General features: G+C 42.7%; 1 protein-coding gene across 1 annotated transcript in view; it reads right to left on the reverse strand.

Moving 5' to 3' along the window:
- The window catches only part of LOC308513837 (maestro heat-like repeat-containing protein family member 1), a gene marked incomplete at both ends in the record, with an annotated part of 56,866 nt that overhangs the window by 19,500 nt on the left and 12,117 nt on the right, over nt 1–25,249 (reverse strand). The window contains 10 exons of the mRNA XM_081083938.1: nt 1,327–1,434; nt 2,269–2,321; nt 2,806–2,965; nt 4,570–4,746; nt 5,586–5,630; nt 5,859–5,975; nt 9,508–9,581; nt 10,734–10,844; nt 11,390–11,468; nt 12,019–12,117. Of these exons, the coding sequence (XP_080940064.1) occupies nt 1,327–1,434; nt 2,269–2,321; nt 2,806–2,965; nt 4,570–4,746; nt 5,586–5,630; nt 5,859–5,975; nt 9,508–9,581; nt 10,734–10,844; nt 11,390–11,468; nt 12,019–12,117 (1,023 nt within the window). The remainder of the gene's footprint in view (nt 1–1,326; nt 1,435–2,268; nt 2,322–2,805; nt 2,966–4,569; nt 4,747–5,585; nt 5,631–5,858; nt 5,976–9,507; nt 9,582–10,733; nt 10,845–11,389; nt 11,469–12,018; nt 12,118–25,249) is intronic.

Here is a 25,249-nt window from a genome sequence, read left to right on the forward strand (position 1 = left end):
TTGCCTCCTGCACACGCCCTGACCAGGGCCCAAGAAAGGGTGGAGTCTGCCACCAAGGTATGTGGCCTTGACTGGAATCGAACCCAGAACCCTTCGGTCTACAGGCCCACACTCTATTCACTGAGCCAAACCGGCTAGGGCTAGTGCACCTTTTAAATAACTGAATTAAAAAGATCAGAATTCTCGCTTGCTTCATTTTGTACCCCTAATCTACCAACCACAAAGATGTGCATACATTGGGTGCTTCATAAGTACTGTTAATAATAAGAGAGAGCAAACCGTCTTGGAAATAAGGCCTCTTTCCTGGAAACCTGCAGAGCTCAAATAAAGTATTTCTCAGTGACAGGAAAACGGGAACCGAAATCAAGAAACCTGGACTCAGGCCCTAGCCAGTTTGGCTCAGTGGACAGAGTGTTGGCCTGCGGACCGAAGGGATCTGGGTTCGATTCCTTTTAAGGGTACATATCTCGGTTGCAGGCTCCTCCATGGCCTGGTCCCTACTCAGGGCATATGCAGGAGGCAACCAATTGACGTGTTTCTCTCACCTAGATATTTCTATCTTTCTGTCTCTCTTCCACTCTCCCTAAAAAATCAATGGGAAAATATCCTCAGGTGAGAGAGGAAGGAAGGAAGGAAAAAAGAAAAAAACTTGGATTCAGGTGCCAGTTTTACCAATAATTTTCTTAAGATTTTAAATCCTCCTGGATTGTGTTTCTTCAACTTCAAGGTAGGGATGACGACAGCTATAGGTTATTTAGGCTAATATGTTAAAAATCTTTATTGTTGACACTTTATCAAGACTGAATTGGGAGCACATGGAAAAGCCAGGGCAGGACCCCAGGCCATCACCACCACCAACCTTGCACTCTGTGAGGAAAGGAGCCCATATTTCTTCCTCAACTCTGTATCCCCAACATGAAGCACAGTGTATGGGATGCCCTCAAATATTACTTGAATTGACTGCTTAAATAGGACTCTAAAATCAACAATCTTTCCACTGCACCAAGTACAAGCTCCATTCTATTAAGAATATTAGGAGATTTCAATGAAGACAATCGATGGCAAACTTCTTGATAAAGCCTAAAAGGCTAAGCAAAAGTAAGACACTTTGATATTTTTGTCATGCCAGTGTGACGACCAGTTTGTGGTCCTCTCCACCCCTTGATTCCCAGGATGCAGGAACACTGGTTTGTTCTTTCCCCAAGGCCTGTACTCATTCACATTTCCTCAGCCACCTGTGTGAGCACCAGGTTTCTTCAGCACCATCCTCCACCTTCAACGCACCCCTCCGCCCCCCGATTGCAACCACCACACACCCAGACAAACCTTCTCATCACCATCATCGCCGAAATAACACATCCTCTCCAAGATGGCTCTGATGAGTTGCTCCTGCCAGCGGTCATCATCAATAGCCACTAAAGAGTGACTCAAAAACTGAGGAAGAAGAAGGGAGAAGAGGACCACAAAGGTCAGTGGTAGGCTGTTCTGCCCCAGAAAAGTGGGGTCAGGAAGGAGCAAGAGCCATAGCCCGTTGGCTCAGTGAATGGAGCGTCAGCCTGCGGACTGAAGGGTCCCAGGTTCAATTCCGGTCAAGGGCATGTACGTTGGTTGCAGGCACATCCCCAGTGCGGGTGTGCAGGAGGCAGCTGATAGATGTTTCTCTCTCATCGATGTTTCTAACTCTCTATCTCTATCCCTTCCTCTCTGTAAAAAATCAATAAAATATATTTTTTTAAAAAAAAAAGAAGAAGAAGAAGAAGAAGAAGCAAGAGACAGGGGTTATGGCCTGTAAATAAGGAAAAAAGGGGAAACACATGGTGGGAGTTAGGACTGAAGAATGATATTACAGTGACAATGATGGTAATGCCAATTACATGTGTAAAGCCCTTTCCAATTTCCAAGGTCCTCTCTGATATCATCCTTTTTAATTCTAGAAGGCAGGAAGAACTTCCATTTAACCTATGAAGAACCTGAGACATGCAAAGGCTAAATACCTTGCCCAAGGACATACAGCTAGGGCCCTTTCCCTTACTCCCCCTTGATATATGGTCATAAGGGTATGGAAGGGGGCTCAAGACTTAGCACACAGTCAGATACTCTGAGGCAGAGGCCAGGAGGCAAGGGAACCACAGAAAGAGGTTTGCTTGAGCAGTTAGGCCCTTCATCATGGCCTCAGTCTCTGGGGGGCTTGGGGCTATCCTCCATCAGGTTCCTGTAGATGGGAAAGAAGGCAAGTGTGGAGGGAGGGAGGTCTTGGGGAGTACTTACCCAGAACAGCCTGTCCTCCCACTCCTCCGGATTCAGGCTCTTCTCAGTATGATCTAGGAAAGGAGAAAGCATGGGGACACACTCAACCGGAAGGTCCCAGCCAGGGAGAAGAAATAATTTAAGTACTATGCGGCTCTCAGCCTACAAGGAAACTGCTCTCCCCCTTTACAGAGGCTCCAGAAGATGAATGACTTTCCAAAGGTCAAAAACACACAGCTGACCAGTGTCAGAGCAAGGATACAAAACTGGTCTGTCTGTTTCCAAAGCCCACACTCTTTGTTGATCATCTGCCCATAAGAAAGTGCAGGAGTCATTCTGGGAACCCTGGAGCCACAGAACTTTGGACTGTGTTTCTGCACAGTTCACAACATTGCCCCCAAAAGCAGACCCATCCAATAGCACCTCAAAGGGACAAAGAGACTGGTTCCAGTTCTCCTCACCCCAAGGAAGGTCCATCCTGCACCTCGGGACGCCATCTCTTTTTGAGTCTGGCCACTGTCCCAGCTTCATTCCTCTCCCTGCTAACCAAGCCCTTACCATCTAGTATCTCCAACATCTGTGGGATCACCTTCCTCCACAGCTGGCCAACATTGTGGTTTATAACAGGATGCAGAGAAGTGATAGGATGCAGGGCAGATAGTAGCCTCAGAGAGCTTGTACCAAACTCCTTTTCCCTGTTGGCCTTCCGGGAACACATCTGAGAAGAAAGCAGGAGGCAGAGAAAATATTTAAAAGAAGAGAACTAAGAAAATGAAAGCAAATCCATAGAATGGTAGAGCTGGAGCTTAGGCCCTGCCCATTCTTTGCCACCTGTTGAACTCCTACATCCTCCCAGATGCTCTGGAAACATCACCTCTTCTGTGATGCCTTCCTGCCTCCTGGAGACCATGTCAGCCTGGTGCTCTTCTAAGTCCCATTGCACCTTATGTATTCATCTATTAGTACATCTGTCACACTAGACCAGCCGTGGGCAAACTACGGCCCACGGGCTGGATCTGGCCCGTTTGAAATGAATAAAACTAAAAAGAAAAAGGACCGTACCCTTTTATGTAATGATGTTTACTTTGAATTTATATTAGTTCACACAAACACTCCATCCATGCTTTTGTTCCAGCCCTCCGGTCCAGTTTGAGAACCCATTGTGGCCCTGGAGTCAAAAAGTTTGCCCACCCCTGCCCTAGACTATAGATAGCTATTCCCACACTTGTCTTCCCCACTAAGTCTGTGAACACCTCAAGGGTAGGTCTACCTTTGTCATTCCAAGTGTGCATAATGTCTAGCACATAATTTCTGGGCTAACAGAGAAACTCAACACAGAGATCCAGAAAGGTATGTGGGCTTGTCCACAGTCAACAGAGAGCAGCTCACAATAAGGCCACATAGGAGAAAGGCAGGCCTTTCCCATTGCCCACATCCTCATCTCAAGGCCTCACCACTATACTCCCAGGTCCCTCCTCCACGCTCTTTGGCCCCTATCTCATTATTCCATACCCAGCATAATGCCTGAGACAAAGTAGTAACCAGCTCTTTGTGAAATGAGTGGATAGATGGGTGGGTTGATGAGTGGGTGGAAGAATATATGACTGTGGCACTCATTCTGGCATCACTTACCACAAGATGGGTCAGGAGTCTCTGAGGGGAAACGTACTCGGTAGCTAAGTTAGAGAGAGGATAAAAGAAGAGGGCAGAGTCAGTGCACACTTCAGGATGCTCAACCCCCAGCCTCCACTGGCAGCTCCCATCAGTACTTCAGAGGAGGAGAAAGAGCAAAGAGGAGAGGGAACATCAGTGTCAATGCCACGGGGGCTGTGACATTTTGATTCAGACTAAAACACAAACCATTGCAACTTCAGCCTTTAAAAAACACACACACATCAATGATATGCTGAACAGACATCCTAACTCTAACCCTAAGTCCCACTGGGGTTAGAGGTCAGGGATAGGGTGAGCACAGAGTGAGGCTCAGAGTTAGGGCAAAGGAAGAACTAAGGGTCAGGAGTATGTGTATTCATTACTTTGTAATTAACAATGTTTGTACATCTTGAATCAAGTGTTCTATAATGAGGAGTGAAGGAAAGAAGGAACTGTGACTATGAGAGGCATCCCCCTTTCATTCATGAGGCCGAATGGCCTTAAGTAGTTGCCTTACTCTTCCCATCATGGCCCAAGCATGGGACCTAATCCCCTCATCCAGCATCCTCTACATCCTCTTCCCCACACCCATCACCCCTGCAGTGTCTCAGCCAGCCCCCAACTCCAACACTCCATGCCCACAAACAGACTTAATTTCACAGTGAGCACCTCTCCACAGGCGGCCACACCCTTGTACTTACGATCCTGGTGAAAGCTGCTGAGGTAAGGAACCTGGCCCAGGGAACGGGCCTTCAGAGCCATTTGTGTGGCTGCCTTACACAGAGGCACGAAGGCCAAGGTGTTGTTGGGCTCACACACCAATGTGAGCAGTTTGGGCAAAGATACCTGGCAGGAGAGGTGGCAAGAATTTCAATGCCAAGCCCCAAGTCAGCCCGTCATCAGTCTCCAACCCCAAGACCTTGTCTCCCTTTCCAGACTGAGTATTTGAGGCCTGTATACAGAGCCCCCTTAACCCATTCATATTCATTCTCTCCCTCCTCTTCCTCTTCTTTCTCTCTCTCCCCACCACCCCCACCCTCAACCCCTCACTTCAGGTTGGAAAAGTATAACCAAGGTCCTGATTAAAATTATAGCAGGCATAAGTTGACTTGATAGATGAGGACTTCTTGAAATTTGGAATGTGTGACTTGTAATCACCTTCATTGAGGAACCTTCCAGAGTCAGAGACATGCTGAAGGTCAGGAGGCAGAGCTCACTGGGAGGGAGAGTAAATCTTAAGTCCTTTTCCTCCCACAACACAGCCCTTTCCTCAGCGCTGATGCAAATCAGTTTATATGAGTCTCCCAGAATCCCTGGAGGTTGCTGAGAACAGTCAGGAAATATAATCACCCCCTTTTTTATAAAAGAAGACACTGCGGCTGGGAGAACAAGTTATTCAAGATTTTACAGCTAGAAAACTGGCTGATCAGGACTCAGACTCTGGCTTCCAGATCCACACCCCGTGACCCTCTTTTGCTGCACTGAGCACTTCTCAGTGGAACCCCAGGCACTTGTATGGAATGAAATGCAGGTGGGTTGAGGTGACAGAGACACCACAAGGCATTTGATGGAAGGGGAAGGTGGGATGCAGTCGGGGGTGGGGCCGGGGTGAGGGTAGTGATCTGGGGTGCCAAGGGAAGAGGAAACGGAGAGGTCTGTTTCCTAGAGGCCCTAGCTGTTTATACCATCTGTAGGATTCTGGAACACATTATTCGGATGTCCTCTTCATTCTAGAATGAGAAAGGGAAAGATTTAAATCTAAAACCAATGCTACCTAAGTCTCTGGGTTCAGGGCCTTCCCTGGCTCACTGCTTAGGGTTTTACAGGCCAAAGACCCTTCACATGTGCCAGGCATACCCTCTTGTTTCCCTCCTGCTCCCAACCCTGCCTTCCTCTTGTTCCATCCCCTGAGGTGTGCTCCCATCCTCGGTCCCCTCCCTGCCCAGCCCCTTGCTCACTGATGACTCAGACTCCACAAGCTTGATGACAAAGCTGATTAGAGTGTTCCCCTGGGGCAAGGCCAAGTAGTTATGCTGGCCCAGCATCTCAATGAAGTGCAGGAGAACCTTCGGCACCTGTGGAGTCACAGACCATCACATGACAAGACAGAAAGGAATGTCAGGGACTGCCAGTGTGACCCTTCATAATCCAGGTGAGGACACAGAGGACCAAGGCAGGTGAGGGGATCAGATCTCCTGACACTAAACCCAGTGAGACTCTACAGTGGGCTCGCAATAATGACAGACCACAAGCCATTAACCATGACCATTTCTGTACTTTGCCCGGAAGTTCTAACCATTTCAGCTCCCACCACCTCCCTGGAGAACTCTAAGTACTTACCGTGCCCTCACCTTATTTCCCCAGAGATATGAAAATTAGCAGGAGTGTGGATTGGGGGAGAATCCGAGTCCAGGGCAGTCCCATGTTCTGGCCTTCCTAGGGAAAGCCAGGAACAAATCCCACAAGTCCTGAGGGCCTAACCCTCAAGATTCCAAGCTTTCCTTTAACCTTCTGAGGAAGGTTTTTAGGGATGATGCCATTGTCGTGCATTTGGTACCCCAAACCACTGCTCCCCTCCTCTCCTGTTCCCCTATCCTCTTTGATCCAGAACTGAAGCAGTCTCTGCTGTCTCCAGCCCTGTTTGAAGAGCTTTTTCAAAAATATGGTTTCTCACAAAATATTGAGTCATCAATTTGAAAGATAAGGTAGCAGAAAACACCTAATTAGAACAGAAAAAAAATGAGGATAGTTTAGGGGCATCTGGTACAACATCAAGGGAAGTGCAAAGAGTCCCAACACAATGAACCCAAAGAGGCCCACACTAAAACACATCATAATTAAATGCAGAAGGTTAAAGACAGAGAATCTTAAAAGCAGCAAGAGAAAAACTGTTACCTACAAGGGAGCTCCCATAAGACTGTCAGCTGATTTCTCAATGGGAACTTTGCTGGCCAGAAGGGACTGGCAAGATATATTCAAAGTGATGAAAAGCAAAGACCTACAACCAAAATCACTCTAACCAGCAAGGCTGTCCTTTAGAATCCAAGGAGAGATAAGGCTTCCAAGACAAGAAAAAGCTAAAGGAGTTCATCAACACCAAACCAATATTACAAGAAATGTTAAAGGGACTTCTTTAAGGAGAAGAAGAAAGGAATATCAAAAATATGAATCACTAAATGGAAATAAGTACATTTCTATCAACTATTACTTTAAATGCAAATGAATTAAGTGCTCCAACCAAAAGACATAGGATGGTTGAATGGATAAGAAAACAAGACGCTTACATATGCTATTTGCAAGAGAGCCACTTCAGGTCAAAAGACACATACACAGACTGAAAATAAAGGGGTGGAAAAAGGTATTTCTTGAAAATGGTAACAAAACTAAAATAGCTGGAGTACCAATACTTATATCAGACTAAATAGACTTTAGAACAAAGACTATACAGAGAGCCAAAGGAGGACCCAGCAATTTCACTTTTGGATATTTATCTGTAGATACCCAAAACGCTAAATTGAAATGTCATATACATCCATAAGTTGCTTGCAGCATTATTTATAACAAGAGGCCTGGTGCACAAAAATTTGGGCACTTGAGGGGGGGAAGGGTCCCTCAGCCTGGCCTGTGCCCTCTCACAGTCTGGGGCCCCTCGGGGGATGACCACCTGCTGGCTTAGGCCTGCTCCCCAGGGGATTGGGCCTAAGCTGGCAATAAGACATCCCTCTGGCAGCCCGGCAGCCCTTTGTGGATGCCCACTTGCCAGCATGGAGCAGACCTAAGCTGCAGTCAGACATCCTTAGTGCTGCTGAGGAGGCAGGAGAGGCTCCCACCACCACTGCTGTACTGGTAGCCATCAGCCTGGTTTGTGGCTGAGCAGAGCTCCCCCATGTGGGAGCGCACTGACCACCAAAGGGCATCTGCATTGAGCATCTGTCCCCTGGTGGTCAGTGTGTGTCATAGTGACCAGTCATTCCCAGTCTTTCTGCTGTTAGGGTCAGTTTGCCTATTACCCTTATATTATACAGGATAGAGGCCTGGTGCACAGGTGGGGGCTGGCTGGTTTGCCCTGAAGGGTGTCCCGGATCAGGGTGGGGGTCCCGCTTGGGTGCCTGGCCAGCCTGGGTGAGGGGCTGATAGCTGTATTCAGCTGGTCACGCCCCCTTCAGGGATCCCTACTGGGGTGCCTGGCCAGTCTGAATGAGGGGCTGATGGCTGTTTTCAGGCTGGCCAGTGACTGAAGCTCCCAGCCTCTCCTTTTTTTCTTTATTTTTTTTTATTCTGGGATTTATTTACCTTCTATAATTGAAACTTTTTTGCCGTCATAGGAGCTGAGAGCTGGCTCCTACTCACTCCAGTTCTGAGGCCACAACCTGCTGAAAGCAGGTATCTGGGATTTGTTTAGATTCTATAATTGAAACATTGTTCCTTTTGGAGCGCAGAGCCAGGCCGCGGCAGGCGGAGAACCTTTGTTTCCTCCATCACTGGAGCAAGAAAGCCTGCTCGCTTCAGCTGCATGCCTGCCGGCCGCCATCTTGGTTGGGTTAATTTGCATATCTCGCTGATTAGTCAATGGGAGGCATAGCGAAGGTATGGTTAATTACCATATTTGTCTATTATTAGACAAGATCTGGAAGCAACCTAAGTGTCCATCAATAGAGGAATGGGTAAAGAAGAAGTGGTACATATATACAATGGAATATGACTCAACCCTGAAAAAGAATGACTCAACCCTGAAAAAGAATGAAATCTGGCCATTGGCAGCATGGATAGAGCTAAAGGGTGTTGAACTGAGTGAAATAAGTCAAACAGAGAAAGACAAATGCAATATGATTTCACTTAGTTGTGGAATCTAAAAAACAAAATAAATGAACAAGAAGAACTGAGCCAAACTCATAGACACAGAAAACATTTTGATAGTTGGCAAATGGGAGGGGAGTGGGTGGATAGATGAAAAGGTGAAGGAATTAAGAAGTACAAACTGGCAATTATACAATAGTCATGGGATGTAAAGTACAGCATAGGGAACATAGTCAATAATTTTGTAATAACTATGCTGGGTGTACACTAGATTTATTGGGGTGATCACTTCATAAGTTATATAAATAAATGTCTAATCCCTAGGATGTACACGTGAAACTAATATAATATTGTATACCAACTGTAATTGAATAAAATTTTTAAAGAAAGAATTTATATATATATAAAGAAAAGAGAAGCATATATTGAAAATATATATATATATCTTCTCATAGCATATGCAAGATGTGATGTTTCAGGACTTCTCTCCATAAGCAAACTGTGAATTTTCTGGGAGCAAAATTAGTATCTTTCAGAGCTCCATGTCCCTACTGGGCTCACCACAGTATTGCCCACAGAAAAGGCTCAGAAAATAAGAAGAAACCACCTTTCCACTTCTCAAACCTTTCTCAGGTTTTCACAAGCCCAAATGTAACCCATGGGCAGAAGTCTGAGGCCAGAACTAGATTGGCAAGGGGGCCTTACCTCTCTCTTCATTCACCCAAACCTTCCCCTCTCCATCTTACCACACCTCAAGTTCTCAAAACAGCAATTGCCCTCCCAGCCCCAACATTCTGCCATTCTGCTCACTGGTTTGAGGTCCTCCTGAATCACCAAAATGGTAGTATTCAGTACCATGCGCTGCAGCTTCTTGGTCTGAGGCACTAGAGGAAAGACAGACATGCAGAGGGGTCAGTCTCCTACCTCCCCCTTTGTTGCTTTGGGAGGCATGAGAAGACAGACAGGTAGGAGAAATTTTAGATACAGTCCTGCTCTTCAAGGCCAGATCAAACCCGAGAGGCTATCTCCACCACCCCTCTGCTTCAAACCAGACTAGAAAGTGACCTAAAACAGTATTTCAGCAAGCTAGCGCTTGCGCCTCAGCGCTTGCCAGGCTCCCACAGCTGACCACACAAGTCTACCTCATTGACGGAGCTGTTCTGCTCACCCTTTGCCTATCTCAACCTTTAGAACTGCCAGCACTGCTCTTCTGTGTGAATTCCTTTTGCTGACTCAGTCTCCTTTCTGCTCTCAGCACATCTCCTTCACAGAGTCTATCCTATCTCCTGACTGACACCTTCTCTGCATTCCTTTTGCACATCGCCATGCTCACATTTAAGTAACTTATCACCTATTATCCTGTATCCTTTTGCTGTGTGAACAGTCTCATCTTCCCTCCTTGACTGAGCTCCTCAGAACAAGGACCATATCTTATTTAAGTGTGTACTTTCTGTGCTTCGTACTGTTAGTCACACAGCAATGTTTTGATGGACACTTGACTGAAGTTAAAACCTACAATCCAAGATATGTTTTGTCCTTTAATTCTCACTAAAAATGGCTAAAGGTAGGAATTGATGTTACTTACATTTTTATTTTTTATAATCCTCACCCAAAGGATATGTTGTTTTTTATTTTATTGAAAGATGGGAGAGAGAGAGAGATCAATTTGAGAGAGAAATATTGATCAATCACCTCCCATACCCCTGATCTGGAAACACACGAGCGACACAGCAACATAGGTATGTGCCCTGACCAGGAATTGAACCCACAATCTTGTGGTGTATTGAATGACACTCCACCAAACTGAGCCACCCAGCCAAGGCAACTCCATTTTTCAAATGAGGAAATAGAGCTTCAGACTAAAAGTAATCTGCCCCAGTTTGCACAGCTATTAAGAGTCAAAATCAGGATTTGAACCCATTGAGTTTATGTTGAGTTTAAAGCTGTGCTTTTAACTACTAAATAGGACTGTCTGTCAGAGCAAGAAGATTTCCTGCGCAAGAAGATCCCTAGGACCAGGCTTGTTTCCTACTCACATTCCTGAAACACATCTGTGAACACTTGAAGGGCTGATTCCATCTTGGCTGGATCACTGGATTCCATGGCGGTTAGTAATAAGGATACCATCTGATCCTGGTATAACTTGGCTATTAGAGGGCATGAATAAAGGGAGTCAGGGGTATGTTTAAGTGGGAGGTGGTATGTAGAAGTAAATCATGCTCACAGCAAACCACTGATGCCATGGGCTGGATAAATTAGGGTCTATTAGGCTGGAGAAAAGAAGCAGGAAGAAAGAGAGCCAGTGTTTGTCCAGCATTTACCATGTGCCACGCTTGGGGGCAGATGCTTTTCCTAACCTAGGCCTGTCCCTCCCCTGCCCCACCATGTGCACACCAATTAGGTCAGAACCTCTTTCACGACCATCAGTGCTCTCTACACAGTATCACCTTTCTGAGCTCAGGATCACCAAAGGAGAACGGGAAGCCAACCACAGGGGAAGGGAGTGGTAACAAAAGGGATAGGAAAGGGAGAATGTCTGTGCCCTTGGAGATTCATTCAATTTCAGGAAAACTTTACATGGATTACTTTGCATCTTGTCTGAAGGAAAGAAGGCTGTCTTGGGAACCTAGCCTCCCATGGAGTACAAGGTCCCCGGGCCCATACCTGGGGTTAGGAAAATGTGTGGACTTACCCAGGGTGAAGATAGCCCTCAGGGCGAGGCTGCGGTTCTCCACAGAGTGAGGGTCTGCTGGGTTCACTCGCTCACAGAGCTGTGGGGAGACCAAGGGCATCAGACCTGGGAGCACTGAAAAATCTGGGGCTCTGGGCATGGATGGAGAAACTGAGGTATGCAGCCAGAAAAAGTGCGGCACTTGCCCATAAGAACGTGAAAATAGGACCCAGGAATACACCTACACAGCCCCAAAGAAAAGAAGACAGTGGCCAGCAAATATATGGACGGTAACACCTTTTACCAAAATGTTCAATTGTCCTCTTCCTCCTCTAGGCTACAACACAGAAGGCCTGCCATTTCCCACAGGCATAATGGGTCGGTTTGGACTCTCTGCCCTTAACCAGTTTAGAGGGAGCAACAATGGCCTCCACCCCCAGAAACATACAGAACTGTATCCAATTTACCTCATAGAGAATATCCACTCTGTGACTAGAATCCCGGCAGGGAAGCCTGAGGTGTGTGCAGTTACAGTCACCGTGAAAAAAGCCCAGGGCCGTGTGGAGGTAGTGACCTGCCCTGGGGGAACCATCACCTCCAAACAAGAGGGGAAGACCAAGCCCAGGATACCTGCAGCCTCCAGCACTCACCTGCTGGAACATCATGCCTGTAATGTTTTCCAGCTGGGATTCCAAGTTTACACCTCCACAGCCGCTGAGCGCCAGAGCCTCCACGAGTTGGTAGATACACTGTGTGTGTAAGGACAGAGTCAGCCACTCAGCCAGCCCTTGCCACGGCCTCAACGGAAAGCCTCTGTCCTCAGATCTCCTCTTAGAGGTGGCCCAGTATCACAGTTCACATGCCCTCTGGGACCTTTGCAAGGAGGCCCAGGGGCTAGTTTTTCCACAGACAAATACAGCCATGACCTGTTCTTTCACCTCACCCAAGAAGCTACACTTACTTTCAAATAACCTCATTATTTCACGGTAACTTTTAGAGCAACTCAACATGGCAGGTGTTGGCTGATTTCAAAGAAATAGGATAAAGAAATCATGGTCAAAGAAAGAACTGCTTCTATTTTCCGACTTTCAAAATTCAGAAAACCACGTTTTAAAGCCTAAATATCTACCCTTTACCTAGTGAACTGTACTGTTTTATGGGTTATTCTTCTCACTTGTATGAGAGGCTACAAATAGCCTTACTTTTCACATGTGTAAGCAGTCCATTTTATTTTTTTAATATTTTATTGATTTCTTACAGAGAGGAAGGGAGAGGGATAGAGAGCCAGAAACATTGATGAGAAAGAAACATCTATCAGCTGCCTCCTGCACACCCCCTACCGGGGACATGCCCGCAACCAAGGTACATGCCCTTGAGCGGAATCGAACCCGGGACCCTTCAGTCCGCAGGCCGATGCTCTATCCACTGAGCCAAACCAGCTAGGGCCATTTTATTTTTTTTTAAAAAAGGCTTTATTGATGTCTAATCCTATATAATAAAAGGGGAATATGCAAATTGATTGAATGGAAGAGCATCTGGTCACTATGATGTGCACTGACCACCAGGGGCAGCCGCTCAATGCAGGAGCTGCTCCCTGGAAGTCAGTGCGCATCCACAGGGGAAGTGCTGCTCAGCCAGAGGCAGGGCTCATGCAGTTGCAGCTGTATTTGCAGGAGCCTCTCTTGCCTCCATGGCACAGGACATCCCCCAAGGGCTCCTGGACTGCAATAGGGTGAACGCCAGGCTGACGGACCACACCTCTCCGCCACCGAGGGCATGAATCTCCTGCACTCGGCCTATAGTTGATATATAATACACTGCACATATTGAAAATATACTATTTAATAAATGTTAACACCCTTGAAACCATCTCCACAATTAAGATAATAAGCATACTCATCATCCCCAAAAGTTTCCTCTGGTCACTTTCTAACCCCTCTTGCCCTGCCCTCCCAACACCGTTCTTTCCCCAGACAACCACTGATCTGCTCTCTGTCGTCATAAATCTCTCACTTACTTTTTAAAAAACTGCCAAACTGTTTTCCTAAATGGTTGTGCCAATTTACATTCTATCAGATGTATAGTGGCATCTCATTGTAATTTTTAATTTCCTAAATGATGTTTAGCAACTTTTTCTGTGCTAATTTGCTATCCCCATATCCATTCAATTTTTGTGCCAATTTTTAAAATACTTTTAAATTTATTTTAGTGAGGATGGTGGGTGGGAGGGGCAAAGGGAGAGAGGAGAGAGAGAGAGAGAGAGAGAGAGAGAGAGCGAGAGAGAGATCAATGTGAGAGAGAAATATCAATCAGGTGTCTTCCACATGTGCTCTGACCGAACCTAGGATCAAACCAAAACCTGGATATGTACCCTGAATGGAAATCAAACCCACAACCTTTTGGTGTACAGGTCAGCGCTCCAACCAATTGAGCCACACTGGCCTAGGCAGCTTTTTAATTTTTTAAATTGCATTTTGAGAGTTCTATATATTTTCTGGATACATATATATATGATTTGCAAATGTTTTATTCCAGTCTGAGACTTGTCTTTTCATTCTCTTAACAACTTTCAAAGAACAGAATTTACTCACTTTTGGAGGGTGGAGAGAGTGAAGGGGGTGGAGGAATTGAGCAAAATATTTTAAAACGAGAAAAAAAACTCATGGACAGGGACAGCAGTGTGGGGATTGCTGAGGGATGGGGGACAGGGAGGTTGAGGAGGGTTTAGAGATGATAAGTGGTGATGGATGGAGACTTGACTTGGGATGGTGAACACACAATACAGTGTACAGGTGATGTGTTGTAGAATTGTGCACCTGAAACCTGTATAATTTTGTTAACCAATGTCATCCCCATACATTCAATAAAAATGGAAAAAATTAAAATAAAATTTAAAAATAAAGTATTCACTTTGATGAAGTCCAATTTATTAATCCAGGTTTTAAAAATCATGTTTTATTTTTCACCCTGGCCAATGTGGCATTGTCCCAGGCACTGAAAGGTTGCAGGTTTGATTCCTGGTCAGGCACATACCCAGGTTTCGGTCTTGTTCCCTGATGGGGGCTTGCAGGAAGCAGCCCATCGAAGGATCAATGCTTTGCTCCCATTGATGTTTCTCTTTTTCCCTCTCCCTTCCTATTTATTATTTTAAATCTTTTTGAAATAAATAAATAAAATCATGTTTTATTTTTTATTTACAATTCACAACCCAGTCACCAGACATTAAATAACTTACAAAGTGGTCACCTCGATAATAGCCATCTGACACCCTACAGAGTTGTCACAGTATTACTGACTATATTCCCTATACTGTACTTTACATCCCATGTCTATTCTGTAACTGCCAATTTGTACTTCTTAATGCCTTCATCTTCTTCACCCATCATTCACCTGCCTCCTATCTAGCAATCATCAAAATGTTCTCTGTATCTATGAGTCTGTTACAATTCTGATTGTTTATTTTGTTTCTTAGATTCCACAAATAAGTGAAATCATATGGCATTTGTCTTTCTGTGACTGACTTATTTCACTCAGCACAACACCCTCTAGACCAGTGATGGAGAACCTTTTGAGCTTGGCCTGTCAGCATTTTGAAAAACCCTAACTTAACTCTAGTGCCGTGTCACATATAGAAATTTTTTGACTTTTGCAACCATAGTAAAACAAAGATTTATATTTTTGATATTTATTTTATATATTTAAATGCCATTTAGCAAACAAAAATCAACTGAAAAAATGAGTTGGCGTGTCACCTCTAACACGCGTGTCATAAGCTTGCCATCACTGCTCTAGGCACATCCATGTTGTTGCAGATGTTAAGATTTCATTCTTTTTTATCGTTGACAGTGTTTTTCTACAGGCCGGGCTGGCTTCCCTCTGGCCGCCTGTAGGCACCCCGGATGTGAGCTGGCTTCCTTCTGGCCCTGGCTTTGTCCGGAAGGATGTCCAGAATGATATCCTGAAGGATGTCCAGTCTAATTAGCATATTACTCTTTTATTATAGATCTTCTCAGTTCCATTGTTTCCATTGAGAAATCTATTATTGTTTTCATTATTCCTCCATATGAAACATCCTTTTGTGTATTTAAGATTTTCTCTTTTTCAAAACATATCTTTCTCAAATTCTTCCAAAACATTGAAGAAAAGGCAATACTTCCTAACACACTCTATGACGCTAATATAACTCTGATACCAAAACCTGGCAAAAATAACACCAAGAAAGAACATTACAGACCAATATCTCTGATGAACACAGAGATATTGTGTTCAATATCTCTGATGAAAAGTCCTAAACAAAATACTAGCAAATCAAATACTACAGTATATCCAAAAAAAAAAAATACATCACGGTCAAGTGGGGTTCATTCCAGAGTCACAAGTATGGTTCAACATACACCAATCAATCAATGTAATACACCACATCAACAAAAGAAAAGATAAAAATACTATGATCTTATCAATAGATGCAGAAAAAGCATTGGATAAGATACAACATCCATGTAAGATTAAAACACTCAATAAAATAGGAATAGAAGCAAAGTACCTCAACATAATAAAGGCCATCTATGATAAATCCTCAGCTAATATCATACTCGATGGTGAAAACCTGAAACTTTTCCTCTAAGAACAGGAACAAAACAAGGATGTCCACAGTCACACCTCTGATTCAACATAGTACTAGAAATCTTAACCAGAGCAAAAAGGCAAGAGAAAGAAAGAAAAGACATCCAAATAGGGAAGGAAGAAATAAAACTATCAGTTTTTGCAGTTGACATTTTCCTAGTGTATATAGAAAACACTAAAGACTCCACCAAAAAAACAAAACTATTAGAAACAATAAACAAATACTGTAAAGTTGCAGGATTCAAAAATCAATGTGCAAAAATCCACTGCCTCACAGCCAGTGACATGGGGATGGCCAAGTGCACCAGCCAATCAGGCAGCCACTACCCATGTGTGGCCACTGAGCACTGAAAACAGCCAGTGTGAGCTGAGACATGCCATAATTGCAAAACACACAACAGGTTCTGAGGACTTAAAAACACTTTTTAAAAAGAATGTATAATATCTCGAGACAGTCACCTGTGCTGAAGAGAGGGAGAGTGTGCGGAGGAGTGGAATCTGGGGAGAGACTGAGGAGAGAAGGGGGGCCGGGAGAGGTGGCAGCAAATTGAGTGCTGAGACACCCCTGAGCCCAGGACTGGGGCAGCCATTCTCTCCAGAGAGTGAGACTCCTCCCCCCAACCCCCAGGCAAGGAGCACAGCCACACCCAGATTCCACCCTGTATGAGATCAAGGATTAAAATAACCTGATCAGTCCCTGGGAGTTAACAGGGTCTGGCCTATAGAGGGATTTTCAATCCCAGCAACAACACAGCGCTGGTAACTAACTATATTACGCAGCCAGCTCTGGGCAGTGAACTTCCACTGGACAGAGAGGCCCTATAGCCTCAGAGGCCAACCCCAGAACACTGCCACCCAGAGGCTGACCCACAAACTGACTCTTTGCTAAACACAAAATAAGGCAGTCTGGGAAACAAATGCGGCTTACTTTAAAATAAGGACTGTGGTTTACAACACAGAAGAACAGTGTATCGCAGGGAAACTCAGCACTCTCCTGAATACCTGGCAGGTCTAAGGCGAGCCACACTGAAGAATAGAAGAACCGAAGGACCTTCACTACTGCAATTTTTTTTTTCTTTTTCACCTTTTAACTAAGAAACCAAATTTTTTTTCTTTTTTTTTCATTTCTTCTTTTTTTTCTTTTTTTTTTTCTTCTTTTTTCCATCACCTGATTTTACCCTTTTAATTACTACCTTCTTATTTTTAACCAGTATTATTACTGCTACCATTTTATCTTTTTTTTTAAAGTGCCATTTTATTTTCTCTTTATTTTATTTTGGGATTAGTGTTCTCCATTCTATTTCCATCGTTATATTATTGGTTGTTTCTACTTTGCATTCATCTCCAGGGAGCTGTTGCTGGAATTTGTTGGGATTAATGGCTGTTCTATAGGCGTATTCTCCTCATATAAAAAAGTCTCTTCCTCTCTTCCACTTCATTCTCTCTTTTCGCTCTTTTTTTTTCTTTTCTTTTCTTTTCTCGCTTTTATTTTCCCCCCTCCTTTTCCCAATTTCATTTTTGCACTCCTTTTTTTGGTCCCTACTTTTCTTTTCTTTTTTCTCTTTTATCTTTTTCTCTTCCTTCTTCCTTATCCCCTAATTCTCTTAATTCAGGTGGTCACCTTTATTTGGGGTTATTAATATCGTGAATATATTTGTGTATAGTGCCTGGTACGTGGTGCCTTGTTGTGTTGTATTTTGTGCCTTTAAATCAACGCAGCAGATCCAAGCAACAGCAACCTCCTGAGCACCACACCCTCTGCTGAGGAACAGCAGCTGTACGTGAAACCTCGCCCCACCAGCCAGAAGAGCCACCACAGCTGTGAACAGCACCCACCAGAGGAGCTGCTGCCAACTGAAGAGCAGCTGTTACCACAACCGCCCGAAGAGCAACCACAGACCAAGGAGTCACTGCCACCAAGGGAGCAACCACTGAACGACTCAACGTCTAGATATGTCAGTGAGATCAAACATGGGCAGACAAAGAAACCCCCAAAGGAAAGAGAAGGAGGACTCTCCAGAAAAGCAGCTAAGTAATACAGAGGCATGCAACATGACAGAAAAAGAATTCAGAATAAGGGTCCTAGAGTGCATAAACCGGATGGAGGAAAAAATCGACAACCTCTGCAAGAAGCTAGAAGAAACAGATGAAAAAATCAACAACTTAAGTAAGACCCAAGAAGAAATGAAGAGTGATATAGCTGCAATGAAAAACTCCATTGAAAGTATCAACAGTAGACTAGGAGAAGCGGAGGACCGAATTAGTGAATTAGAAGACAAGGAAGCAAAACACACCCAAAATGTACTGCAATTGGAGAAAAAAATTAAAAGACAGGAGGAGAGTCTAAGGGAGCTTTGGGACAACATGAAACGAAACAACATACAAATAATAGGGGTACCAGAACAACAGAAGGATGAACAAGGATTAGAAAACCTATTAGAAGAAATAATATCAGAAAACTTCCCTGAGGTGGGGAAGAAAAAAGTCACACAAGCCCAGAGAGTCCCAAACAAGGTGAACCCGAAAAGACCCACACCAAGACACATCATAATTACCATGGCAAATGTTCAGGACAAAGAGAGAATCTTACAGGCTGCAAGAGAGAGACGGAAAGTTACATACAAGGGATCTCCCATTAGATTGTCAAATGATTTCTCAACAGAAACACATCAGGCCAGAAAAGAATGGACAGAAATTTACAAAGTGATGCAAAGCAAAGGACTCAATCCAAGAATACTCTATCCAGCAAGGCTATCATTCAAACTTGAAGGGGAAATAAGAAGCTTCACAGACAAAAAAAAGGCTAAGGGAGTTTATCACCACCAAGCCAGCAATGCAAGGAATGCTAAAGGGACTGGTATAAAAAGAAGAAATAAAAAGCTCAGAAAGAAAACAGCCACACAAAAACAGAAATGGCTACAAACAAGTACCTTTCAATAATAACTTTAAACGTAAACGGACTAAATGCTCCAAACAAAAGACATCGATTGGCTGAATGGATAAAAAATCATGACCCATACATCTGCTGTCTACAGGAAACCCACCTCATTAGAAGGGACTCACACAGACTGAAAGTGAAAGGATGGAAAAATATCTTTCAGGCAAATGGAAAGGAAAAGAAAGCTGGGGTAGCAATACTTATATCGGACAAAATAGACCTCAAAGTGAAGGCCATAACAAGAGATAAGGAAGGCCACTTCATAATACTAAAGGGATCAATACAACAAGAAGATATAACTCTGGTAAACATATATGCACCCAATGCAGGAGCACCCAAATTCATAAAAAAACTCCTGGACGATATCAAAGGAGAGATCGACAACAATACAAACATAGTAGGGGACCTTAATACACCACTGACAACACTGGATAAGCCCTCTAGACAAACAATCAGCAAAGATACAGCAATCCTAAATGACTCACTAGATCAGATGGACTTAATAGACATCCTCAGAACAATTCACCCCAAAGCCAGGGAATATACATTCTACTCAAATGCTCATAAGACATATTCAAAAATAGACCATATATTGGTTCACAAGCAAAGTATCCCCAAATTCAATTAGATTGAAATCATAAAAAGCATCTTCGCAGACCACGATGGCATAATATTAGAAATAAACTACAATAAAAACAACCCAAAATACTCAAACACCTGGAAGCTGAATAGCATGCTATTAAATATTGATTGGGTTACCAATGAAATCAAAGAAGAAATTCGAAACATCCTGGAAACTAATGACAATGAAAACACAACAATCCAAAACCTATGGGACACAATGAAAGCAGTCCTGAGAGGGAAGTTTATAGCTCTACAGGCCTATCTCAAAAAACAAGAAAAAATGGTAGTAAATCAGCTAACTCTACAACTCAAAGAATTAGAAAGAGAACAACAAGAAAACCCCAGAGTGAGCAGAAGGAAGGAGATAATAAAGATTAAAGCAGAAATAAATGACATAGAGACCAAAAAATCAATACAGAAAATCAATGAAACCAAGAGCTGGTTCTTTGAAAGGATGAACAAGATTGACAAACCTCTAGCCAGACTCACCAAGAAGCAAAGAGAGAGGACCCAAATAAACAAAATCAGAAACGATAGAGGCGAAATAACAACAGACCCCACAGAAATACAAATGATTGTTAATAAATACTATGGACAGCTCTACTCCAACAAACTAGACAACCTGGAGGAAATGGACAAATTCCTAGAAAAATACAACATTCCAAAACTTGATCAGGAAGAATCTAAAAATCTCAACAGGCCAATAACTATGGAAGAAATTGAAGCAGTCATCAAAAAGCTTCCAGCAAACAAAAGCCCAGGACCAGACGGCTTCACAGGGGAGTTTTACCAAACATTCAAGGAAGAACTAAAACCTATCCTCCTCAGACTACTACAAAAAATTCAAGAGGAAGGAACACTTCCAAGCTCATTCTATGAAGCCAGCATCACCCTAATACCAAAACCAGGTAAAGACAACACAATGAAAGAGAATTACAGGCCAATATCCCTCATGAACATAGATGCCAAAATCCTCAACAAAATCTTAGCAAATCGGATCCAGCAGTACATCAGAAAGATCGTACACCATGACCAAGTAGGATTTATCCCAGGGATGCAAGGATGGTACAATATCCGCAAATCAATAAATGTGATACATCACATAAACAAATTGAAAGAAAAAAAACCACATGGTCATATCAATTGATGCAGAAAAAGCATTTGACAAAATTCAACACCCATTTTTGATAAAAGCTCTCAGCAAGGTGGGAGTAGAAGGATCATACCTCAACATAATAAAAGCCATATATGGCAGGCCCACAGCCAACATCATACTCAATGGACAAAAACTAACACCATTTCCCCTAGAACAGGAACAAGATAGGGATGCCCCCTCTCACCACTCCTGTTCAACATAGTACTGGAAGTGTTAGCCATTGCAATTCGGCAAGAAGAAGAAATAAAAGGCATCCAAATTGGAAAAGAGGAAGTGAAACTGTCCTTATTTGCAGACGACATGATATTATACATACAAAACCCTAGAGACTCCATCATAAAGCTACTAGACTTAATACATGAATTTGGCAATGTAGCAGGATACAAAATTAACCCCAAGAAATCTGAGGCATTTCTATACACCAATAGTGAACTTTCAGAAAGAGAGATTACAAAAACAATCCCGTTTACCATCGCACCAAAAAAATAAAGCTACCTAGGAATAAACTTAACTAAAGAGTTAAAAGACCTCTACTCAGAAAACTACAGGACGTTGAAAAAAGATATAGAGGAAGACATAATCAGATGGAAGAACATACCGTGTTCATGGATTGGTAGAATCAACATCATTAAAATGTCCATACTACCCAAAGCAATCTATAAATTCAACGCACTTCCCATTAAAATACCAACGGCATACTTCAGAGATCTAGAACGAACTCTCCAAAAATTCATCTGGAATAGAAAAAGACCCCGAATAGCTACAGCAATCCTGAAAAAGACCAAAGTAGGTGGGATCTCAATACCAGATATCAAGTTGTATTACAAAGCCACTGTTCTCAAAACTGCCTGGTACTGGCACAAGAATAGGCATATAGATCAATGGAATAGAACAGAAAGCCCAGAAATCGGCCTGAACCAATATGCTCAATTAATATTTGACAAAGGAGGCAAGAACATACAATGGAGTCAAGATGGACTTTTCAATAAATGGTGTTGGGAAAATTGGACAGATATATGCAAGAAAATGAAACTAGACCACCAACTTACACCATACACAAAAATAAACTCAAACTGGATAAAGGACTTAAATGTACGACGGGAAACCATAAAAATTCTAGAAGAATCCAAAGGCAACAAAATCTCAGACATATGCCGAAGCAATTTCTTCACTGATACAGCTCCTAGGGCACTTGAAACTAAAGAGAAAATAAACAAATGGGACTACACCAAAATAAAACGCTTCTGCACAGCAAAAGAAACCATCAAAAAAACAACAAGAAAACCCACTGCGTGGGAAAACATATTTGCCAATGTCATATTTGATGAGGGCCTAATCTCCAAAATTTATAGGGAACTCATACAACTCAACAAAAGGAAGATAAACAATCCAATCAAAAAATGGGCAAAGGACCTAAATAGACACCTTTCAAAAGAGGACATTCAGAAAGCCAAGAGACATATGAAAACATGCTCAAAGTCACTAATCATCCGAGAGATGCAAATCAAAACAACAATGAGGTACCATCTCACACCTGTCAGACTGGCTATCATCAACAAATCAACAAATGACAAGTGCTGGAGAGGATGTGGAGAAAAAGGAACACTTGTGCACTGCTGGTGGGAATGCAGACTGGTGCAGCCACTATGGAAGACAGTATGGAGTTTCCTCAATAAACTGAAAATGGAACTCCCATTTGACCCTGTGATCCCTCTTCTAGGAATATATCCCAAGAAACCAGAAACACCAATCAGAAAGGATATATGCACCCCTATGTTCATAGCAGCAGAATTCACCATAGCTAAGATCTGGAAACAGCCTAAGTGCCCATCAGTAGATGAATGGCTTAGAAAACTGTGGTACATCTACACGATGGAATACTATGCTGCTCTAAAAAGGAAGGAACTCTTACCATTTGCAACGTCATGGATGGAACTGGAGAGCATTATGCTAAGTGAAATAAGCCAGTCAATGAAGGAAAAATACCACATGATCTCACTCATTCATGGATAATAGAGACCATTATAAACTTTTGAACAATAATAGATACAGAGGCAGAGCTGCCTCAAACAGATTGTCAAACTGCAGTGGGAAGGACGGGGAGGGTTGGGGGGCAGGAGGCAGGGGGGTAAGAGACCAACTAAAGGACTTGTATGCATGCATATAAGCATAACCAGTGGACATAAGACATTGGGGGATAGGGGAGGCTAGGGGACTGTCTAGGGTGGGGGGATAAAATGGACACATATGTAATACCCTTTGTAATACTTTAAGCAATAAATTAAAAAAAATTAAAAAGAAATAAAAAAAGAATGTACAATATCTCATTAATAAACTGCCTGGAGGCTGTGGCGCAATTGGTGGAGCCTCCCCCCATGCACCAAGAAAAAATAAATCCATTGCCTTTCTGAATACTAACAACAAAACTTCAGAAAAGAAAATGAAAAAATAATTCCTTTTGCAATTGCAATCAAAAGAATAAAGTACCTAGGAAGAAACTTCACAAAGAATGTGGAAGACCTATCTACTGAAAATTATAAAGAAATATTTAAAAAGATTGAAAAAGACACAACAAAATGGAAAAATATTTCATGTTCATTGATTGGAAGAATCAAAAGAGTTAAAATGGCCATATTACCCAAAGCAATATACAGATTCCAGTGTCATTTTTTAAAGAAATAGAATCAGAAATCGTCAGATTTGTATGGAACCACAGAAGACCCCAAATAGCCAAGACAATACTGAGAAAAAAGAATGAAGTTGGAGGTATCAAACTATCTGACTTCAAATTATTCTACAGAGCTATGATCATCAGAACTGCATGGTACGGACATAGAAACAGACATACAGGTCAATGGAACAGAATAGAGAGCCAGGCTATAAAACCACATGTATATGGACAGATAATTGTCAACAAAGGAGCCAGAAACACACCATAAAGATAGTCTCTTTAATAAATGGTGCTGAGAAAACTGGAAAGTCACATATAAATGAATGAAAGTGGGTTACAGTTTGGTCCCACGTACAAAAATGAATTCAAACTGGATCAATAGGGGTGGGGAGAGCAGAGGGAACTAATATATGGTGACATGAGAAGATCTAACTGGGTAGTGAACACATGGAGCAATATACAGATCTTATAATACAGAAGCCCACACCTGAAACCTCCATGTTCATGCTAACTAATGTCACTCCAATAAAGTTAATTTTTAAAAATCCTTTTTTCTTTACCACTGGTTTTGAGAAATTTGATTGTAACATGATTTGGAGTAGTTTTTTTTATCTCTTGTGTTGGGTTCATTGACTGTGTTAGATCTGTAGGTTTATTCTATTCTTCAGATTTCGGAATTGTTCAACCACTATTTCTTCAAATACATTTTCTGTCTCTTCCTTTATGAGGGGACTCATATTGCACATAAATTAAGCTGCTTAGAGTTGTTGCATGCCTCACTGATGCTTTTTTTCCTAATTTATTGTGTTATTGATTTTAGAAAGAAAAGGAGAGGGAGAGATAGAAACATCAACCATGAGAGAGAATCATTGATTGGCTGGCTCCTGCATGCCCCCCACTGGGGTTCAAGCCTGTAACCTGCTCATATGCCCTGACCCGGAATCAAACCATGACCTCCTGCCTTATAGGTCGACGCTCAACCAGTGAGCCACTCTGGCCAGGCTGATGCTTTCTTCTTTATTTATTTTTTTCACTTTTTCTGTTTCATTTTGTGTAATTTCAATTGCAGTCTTCAATAAACAAGTACTGTCTTTTGCAATGTCTAATCTGTCATTAATAGTACCCAGTGTTTTTCATCACAGATATTCTAGTCTTTAACTCTAGAAGTTCAACTTGGGTACTTTTAAAATATATTTTCCTGGTTTTTACTTATTTACTTAAACTTTCTTCTAGTTTTTAATCCAATAGAACCAGTTATAAAACATGTTTAAATGTCCTTGTGTGCTACTTCTAACATTTGTGTGAGTTCTGGGTCAGTTTTTTATATATTTTTCTCCTTATTATAGGTCATATTGTCCTGCTTCTAAGCATGCCTGGTTATTTTTAAAAAAATTAATGTGACTCATTGTAAACTTCCCTTATTGGGTATTGGACATTTTAATATTCCTATAAATATTCTTGAGTTTTCCCTGGAACACAGCTAAAGTCACTTGAAAATAATTTGATCCTTTGGGTCTTGCTTTTAAAATTAGTTAGGCAGGAACAGAAAAGCATTCAGACTACTGTTAATTTTGGTCCCCAACCCACCCATCTACCTAACGACCTATGAATTATAAGGTTTTAAGACTGGTTGGTGGGAACAGGTGTAATTCTTGGCCCTGTGTGAGTTCTGGCTACTGTTCTTTCAGGCTTGGGCGTTTTCCTCACCTGGAACCATTTCCTCACACACACGGACTATTTAGTACTCCACCCTGTAAACTCTAGCTATGCTGGTCTCCCTGGCCCCTCAGTCCTATCTTCTCAACTCAGAAAGTCCATCAACTCTTCCTGGGGTTTCTTTTCCTCTGCCACTGACTGGAAATTTTCTCA

The sequence above is a fragment of the Myotis nattereri genome (genome assembly GCF_964212035.1).
Source record: "Myotis nattereri genome assembly, chromosome: 2".
Lineage (NCBI taxonomy): Eukaryota > Metazoa > Chordata > Mammalia > Chiroptera > Vespertilionidae > Myotis > Myotis nattereri.